General features: G+C 43.5%; 1 protein-coding gene across 1 annotated transcript in view; it reads right to left on the bottom strand.

The window, feature by feature from the left end:
• Window positions 1-776: 776 nt before the first annotated feature.
• LOC126191068 (cytochrome P450 6k1-like) overlaps window positions 777-7,360 on the bottom strand; it is a 59,041-nt gene continuing 52,457 nt past the window's right edge. Inside the window, exons 7-8 of the mRNA XM_049931787.1 lie at window positions 1,564-1,815; window positions 777-1,052 (exon numbers count right to left, since the gene is read on the bottom strand). Coding sequence (XP_049787744.1) covers window positions 886-1,052; window positions 1,564-1,815 — 419 coding nt within the window. The 3' untranslated portion in view covers window positions 777-885. The remainder of the gene's footprint in view (window positions 1,053-1,563; window positions 1,816-7,360) is intronic.

The following is a 7,360-nucleotide window of genomic DNA, read 5'->3' as shown; positions in this document are numbered from 1 at the left end:
TCAACTGCTGCATTGTGGTAAGAGATTTTAAACACTGGTACTACAATATGCTGTTCTACTTCAATACTCTCATGATGCCAGAGAGTAATTGAATAACACTCTAGAAACAAAACAGATACGACGGAGACGTACAGTTGTGTACACAGCATCGTCTCAGCATCTAACACCTTTTAGTCTCCTTCAGTGTGAAATGCCGAAGGGGGAAGATTATTGAAAGAAGCTAAAAATACTCTTCAAATGGTCGAGAAGAGCAATCGTACCAGTCACAACGGCAGTTTTGTAAGAGGGCGACAATGGCATTATTTCGTTGTTGATGGTGGTCACCTCGAATACGTGTCCGCCCTGGTAGCTGAGTGGTCAGCGTGACACACTGTCAATCCTAAGGGCCCGGGTTCGATTCCCGGCTGCGTCGGAGATTTTCTCCGCTCAGGGACTGGGTGTTGTGTTGTCCTAATCATCATCATTTCATCCCCATCGACGCGCAGGTCGCCGAAGTGGCGTCAAATCGAAAGACCTGCACCAGGCGAACGGTCTACCCGACGGGAGGCCCTAGCCACACGACATTTTACCTCGAATACGTACAGTCGCCCAACAATGTCGCATAAATGGTAGCTGCACTTCATTTTTTCCGAAGACTTTAAGTATCAAAGAGTGATTGAAGGTTCTGAATCCACCTTGAATTGCATGAAACGTTGACGAGCTATGCAACAGGTGAATAAAAAAATTACTACAAACAACATTTTGTAGCTGGAATGAAATAATTTATTGTGGCCTCACCATTTCCAACCACAAAGGTGATATTTACAAAACAAATAGTATAAAAAGTTACACAGACAAACAAACAATGCGAAAGACGGTTGAGAGTAACCACTGAGATATCTTTGATTACTTCCTCTGGACTAGTTTCAGCTGTATACCAGTAGTAGACATCAGAACCGCGGACCATGCACTGTACTGAAGAGGCACCTTGGTTTCTTCACATCGGCGAACTTCGTATTTGGACATCATGTACGCCAGACCGATCTTAGCCTGAAGAAGACCCAGCCGCATACCTGAGAGACAAAAATTAGTCCAGTCGTATGAGCCACATTTTGATTTCCAGTAGTCTCGTGTATAACTAATCACGCTAAGGTTATTTCAAAAAACTGGTTCAAATGGCTATAGGCACTATTGGACTTAACATCTGAAGTCATCAGTCCCCTAGACTTAGAACTACTTAAACCTAACTAACCGAAGGACATCACACACATCCATGCCCGAGGCAGGATTCGAACCTGCGACCGTAGCAGCCGCGTGGTTCCGGAGTGAAGCGCCTAGAACCGGCGGTTATTTTCCAAAGGAAACATACATAGAGGGAAAGAAGCAGCTTCAAAATCACGATTATTACAAAACGAAACCCAGTTGTCTAAGAAAACGTAACCGACATCGGTTATCAAACAACTATCTTACATGAAGCCGTTGTTAATAAAGAAATGCGTCGCTTCAAATATGTTGCAAACAAACTATCGTAAATTTTTCGTATGCCTTGTCTACTGTACTCATAGTAAGAGTCTGAGGACTTACCTATACAGTTCCGAGGACCTTCACCAAACGGCATGTACACATATGGGTGTCTCGCCGCTTTCTGCTCTTCTGAGAACCTCTCGGGGTCGAAGCGTTGTGGTTCTGGGTAGTACTTGGGGTCGTGGTGCAGGGCGTAAATCGGGACGAAAACAGGCGTTCCTTTCTCAATAAGAGGTCCACCATCAGGAAGCTGGAAGTCGCGTGCACATCTCCGGTCAGTGCCAGCTCCCGGTGGGTGTTTTCTGAGGGTCTCTGTGGAACGAAATGAATGTGTATAGGAAATGAAGTAACTGACACACGCAATGGCGATTACAAATTTATAGTTTTCAAGATTTTCAGCGACTTCGCTAAAATCAAAACGAAGCGCTACATGCATTCGCTTCCAAAATGTCTTTCTTACAGTTGCATTACATTGTTTTATTTTGATACTTTTCGACCATCGGACGAAGTATGAACTACCGGTAACTCAGTTTTAGACAGGTTCGTTGGACGAGGGGCGTTCAATAAGTGACGCAACATATGTTTTTATTTTATTTTTTGACAGCAAGTTGGTTTTCTTCAGGATTTCAATACACCATATTATTCCCGACTGTATTGACTACTAAATCCTATTTTTCAACATAATTTCCGTTCAATGCGACTGCCTTAGACCGGTTTTACACTATCAAATTTCTTTGTCCAATATCTTTGTCAAAGACATTTGATGGTGTAATAGGGAACTTTGTCAAATGGCGTCAAATATTTGATCAAATCTAGAGCCTCACTGTAGATTTGGTCAAAGAAGTCGCTTGTCTTCTGTTCAGTGCAATGTGACGTATTATCACGTGGGGCGCTAGCATCGCTGCAGCGTTATGTCATCTGTATTGTTTTTATAAACGTTGCCAGTAAATACAATTGGTGTGTACCGACAACCACAAAATTAATAGAGATTTACGAAGCTGATGATGCGCTTTACAACGTGAGGCGCCCTGAATGCAAAAATAGATTACGAAGATTGGAGACCTGACCTGACCTAACCTGACCTAATCTAACCTAACTCTCTCCTGCAGCAAGGAATCGGAGTGTTACAGTGAGCCTGTCTTCTGCAGATATAGCAGTTCTTAAGTGAGTATTGTGCATTGAGATATGAGGAATCACGTCACCGAGCACATACAGAAATATATGCTCATCCATTCTTAATTAATGGATGTACGACTTGACGTCCTCCACTATCTTCTTCTTCTTCTTCATCTTCTTCTTGCGTTACGGCCTCTGTAGGACCACGGGTAGCCCCTTCGTGGACTGCATTTTCCTCTTCTTCTCCCAGAACCTCTTCATTCTTTCTCTTCTTCTCTCCCGCTCTTCTTCCGTGATCTTCAGTTTCCGTTTCTCCTGTCGGCTCCACTGGTAACACTCTAATCTTTTCCTGTATTCTTCTCTGTCACTGATCTCCGGCATATTGGTCTGTGTATATTTGTTCCTCCAATTTTCCTTTCCTACGACCTTGATCCCCAATTCCAACCAGTCCTTCCGAAGTTCAACAACCCACTTGGTTCCTGTCTTTCCCCTTGTGCTCCCTGTTGTTTCCCACACTCTCTTCGCCATTCTGTCCATACTCATCCTAACTACATGTCCAGAAAACCTTGCCCTTTCCCCAGACATTATTCTCATGTTCCGGTACAACTCTTCCCTGGGTCTCCGCATCCACTTCTTTTGGGACCTAGTATTTTTCTCAGTATTTTTCTCCCTTCTTTCTCTAGTTGTTCTGCCCCATTTCTTCCTAGTGTTATCGTCTCAGCAGCATATAATACTGCAATCCTTACCGTTGCCTTGTAGTGGCGTATCTTTGCCTCTGTGGATATATTCTTTTTATTGTATATGTCTCTCGTCATGCAGAAGGCTGACCTCATCTTCTTTATCCTCTGTGTTATTCCCTCCTTGCTCCTGTTCCTTCCTGTTATAAATTCTCCCAGATATTTAAATTTGTCCACCATTGGTGCCTTCCGGTGTTTCCAAGTCTGCAGTGGTATTTAATGTCTTTGTTCAAACGGTTCAAATGGCTCTGAGCACTATGGGACTTAACTTCTGAGTTCATCAGTCCCCTAGAAATTAGAACTACTTGAACCTAACTAACCTAACGACATCGCACACATCCATGCCCGAGGCAGCATTCGAACCTGCGACCGTAGCGGTCGCGCGGTTCCAGACTGTAGCGCCTAGAACCGCTCGGCCACTCCGGCCGGCAATGTCATTGTCTTGCTATAGGCGATCCTCAGTCCCACCTTCCTGGCTACCTTACTTAAGTTGTCGAATTGTGTCTTTGCGTCTTCTTCCGTCTCTCTTACTATTGCTATGTCATCTGCAAAGGCTAGGCAGTCCACTTGAGCCCTGTTGTCCTTTTTGTCGCCCACATGGATCTATGGCATTCCCATTTCCTCGTTTATTGCTCTCTACTGCCTGATCACTTCGTCCAGAGCTATATTGAACAACAATGGTGACAATCTATCTCCCTGTTTAACACCAGTCTTGATCTCAAATTCTTCTGCTCTCTGAATCTCACCTTTGCTTTTGTGTCTGTCAGAATTTCTTCTATGAGTTCTTGTGTAGTTCCATCAAGTCCTCTGTTCTTCAGGATCCTAACAAGAGTCTGTCTGTCGATGGAGTCATATGCCGTTGTGAAGTCCACGAAGGTTATTACTGTCTTTTTGTTTTTTAAGGCCCTATATTCTATCAGTTGCTTCAGGATAAATATCTGTTCTATACAGCCTCTTTCCTTCTGGAATCCCGCTTGGTAGTCGCCAACTGTACTTTCTACCAGTTCTTCTACTCTCTTGAGCAATAGTTTTGACAGCACCTTGTATCCGACCTGTAGTAGCGATATTCCTCTGTAGTTGTTTGCATCTCTCTCGTCCCCCTTCTTATGTATTGGTATTACAATTGCATTCTTCCATCCTTCTGGCAACTTCTTTGTTCTCCAGATCTGGTGAATTATGTTTGTCATGTTGTCTATTGCTTTGTTCCCTCCCCACTTTATCATCTCGGCTGCTATACCATCATCTCCAGTTGCCTTATTATTCTTTAGATCGCTTATGGCATGTGCGACTTCATCCCTCGTTGGAGGGCGTGGCTCTCTCTCTTCTGCGTCAGTCCCCAGTTCCAGCTCTTCTTCAGGTGGTTCACAGTTCAGGAGGTCGTGAAAGTGCTCTGCAAAAATCCGACAGTTCTCCTTTGCACTAACAGCCAGCTCCCCTTTCTTATCTCTTATAAACAGTTCTATACCCTATTATCCATTCAGACTCTTTTTGAATTTCCCGAAAAAGTGTCTGCTGTTGTTTTTCCTAAAGTTGGTTTCAATCTAGCCCAGTTCCTGCTTCATCTTCTGTCTTCTGGTCCATCTTATTGCTCGGGCCGCTTCCTTTCTTGCTCCTAAGAAAACTTCCCATTTTTCCGGGTCCTTCTTGCTGCTCCAGTCTCTCCAGGCTTTCCTGCGAGTCTCTATCGCTTCCTCACATTCCTTGTTCCACCTCCAGTGCTTCCGTTTCTTTTCTTCCTTTCCCCATAGTTCAGCCTGTTTCGCCATATTTCGCTTCATGTCGTCCCATTCATTGAATGATTCAATTCCTTCCTCATATCTGGATCGATTGTGTCTTAATTTGTCTCTGTCTACCTTTATATTTTCTGTTCTTCTATTCGTCTGTGGCAGTCTGTCCCTGTTTGGAATCCAAAGGCACTTAACGTCTGTAAGATAGTGATCCAATTCTATTCTTGTGTTCTCCCTGACCTTTGTGTTCATGATCTGTTTAGCATTTGTCCAGCTGATTGCTATGTGGTCAATTTGGAATTACTCCACTATAAGCTCACATAACAAGTTTTGTTGAATGCTTTTATCGTGTCGTCGTAAAACTCACGGCTTCACCCAGGTACGTTTCCTTTTTTTTTCCCTAGCTTCTCTTCCGCATGTGCACACAGTGCAATTGTGGTACATGCAACTGCTGCAGTTAACAACAAGTTGTTGTCAGCCATCTTCAACTTTCACGAAAAATATGATGACAATGTAATATCCCTTTTTAGCACCACGTCAAAGATCTTTGTCAAATATATTTGAAGAATATTTGATCACATTTTTGATAAAATCTTTGACGAAGACATTTGATAGTGTAATACCGTGTAACTCCTTACTCGGAGGGCCCGTATGCCCGCATGGTACCACCGTCGGAGCCAGCGTCGCCACGTCCTTACCATCAGCCTCGTAACGCACAAGGAATTCCGCACGGATGGTTTTTCGTTACGCTCTTATGTTAGGCGGCGTGGAATCCAATGGGCACACACTTCTGAGTACCCGAAATAGTGGACGAATGCGTCAGCTGTACAAACAAAGGCAGCCAGTTGAGCAGCGAGTTGTTTAATTCCGATCCGTCGATCACCTCGATTGAGAGTCATAAAATATATTCGCAGCTGCGAATATGGACAACCATCACTTGTATAACGGAATGACGACAGTGAAAATTTGTGCCGAACCGGAACTCGAACCCAGATTTCCCGCTAATCGCGAGCTATTACCTTGCCGTTAAGCTATCTGAGCACACTTCACGGCCAGATCAAAATTTCCACATGTCGTCAGTCGTGCACTCGTACATCCATTATGAATATTCCAGTACAGGGGAAACATTTTAATTGAAAGCCGCTTGCTCGGTGCCGACGGATAAATACGATAGTGCCTGTGTTGTTCACGAGTACGATGCACTGTTGCTTCGGACACGCAATCCTTCTGAAGTACGCAGTACTTCTGAACAACACAGGCACTATAGTATGGAATGAGAGTGTCCGCACGTTCCAGCATTACATGAGTCACAGCTATGTGCCATCAGCCGGTGTTCGCTGCAATGTCTCCGGAGACATTCTGCAAGCGCTTATGAATACCTGGGATGCTCTGGTTTTCCGCCAAAAGAAACTCAGTGACAGCTCTCTGTTTAGAACGCATGTCCGTTACAGACTCCATTTTGAAGGCTACGTGCACGGATGGCGGAGCCACCTATCGGAACTACATGAACCTACAGGGGCTGCGGCGGTACTATTCCACGATGACCCACAACAAAGTCCGCATTATTTCAACCGAAATTGGCCGAAAAAAATGTGTGTGGCACTGGCTATTGAATGCCCGTCGCAGTTATAAAACCGTGTTCGGTTTCGAACTAGTGAATCTCGCACAAATTCTAATTCTACGGAACCGAAGGCGGAAATTAAGCGAATATTTAAACCTAATCTGTCTTTACTGTGTCGCACAAAAATACGAATTCCATCTTCCTACAGAGGTTTAATTAATTTATTACAGAAACTCATCAGATGGCCGTTTCGACAACCACTGCCCAATTAAACATCTCAGCGTGATCAAAGTTTTTTTTCATGTATTTGGTTGTGATGAAATATGTTATTCCATTTTCGTTGTTTCACATTGCTTTAGTACACTATCTCGACGTTGCTGTTACCAAAGAGCTGAATAAAATTAGACCATTACTATCTACCTCGTAACACATACGAAACATATGAACCCTTTAAAATGATAATTCCATCTTCCTACAGAAGTTCATTAATTTATTACAGAATCTCATCAGATGGCCGTTTCGACAACCACTGCCCAATTAAACATCTCAGCGTGATCAAAGTTTTTTTTTCATGTATTTGGTTGTGATGAAATATGTTATTCCATTTTCGTTGTTTCACATTGCTTTAGTACACTATCTCGACGTTGCTGTTACCAAAGAGCTGAATAAAATTAGACCATCACTATCTACCTCGTAACACATACGAAACATATGAA

The sequence above is a fragment of the Schistocerca cancellata genome, chromosome 6 (genome assembly GCF_023864275.1).
Source record: "Schistocerca cancellata isolate TAMUIC-IGC-003103 chromosome 6, iqSchCanc2.1, whole genome shotgun sequence".
Taxonomy (NCBI): domain Eukaryota; kingdom Metazoa; phylum Arthropoda; class Insecta; order Orthoptera; family Acrididae; genus Schistocerca; species Schistocerca cancellata.
This window is presented reverse-complemented; position numbering and strand designations above follow the sequence as displayed.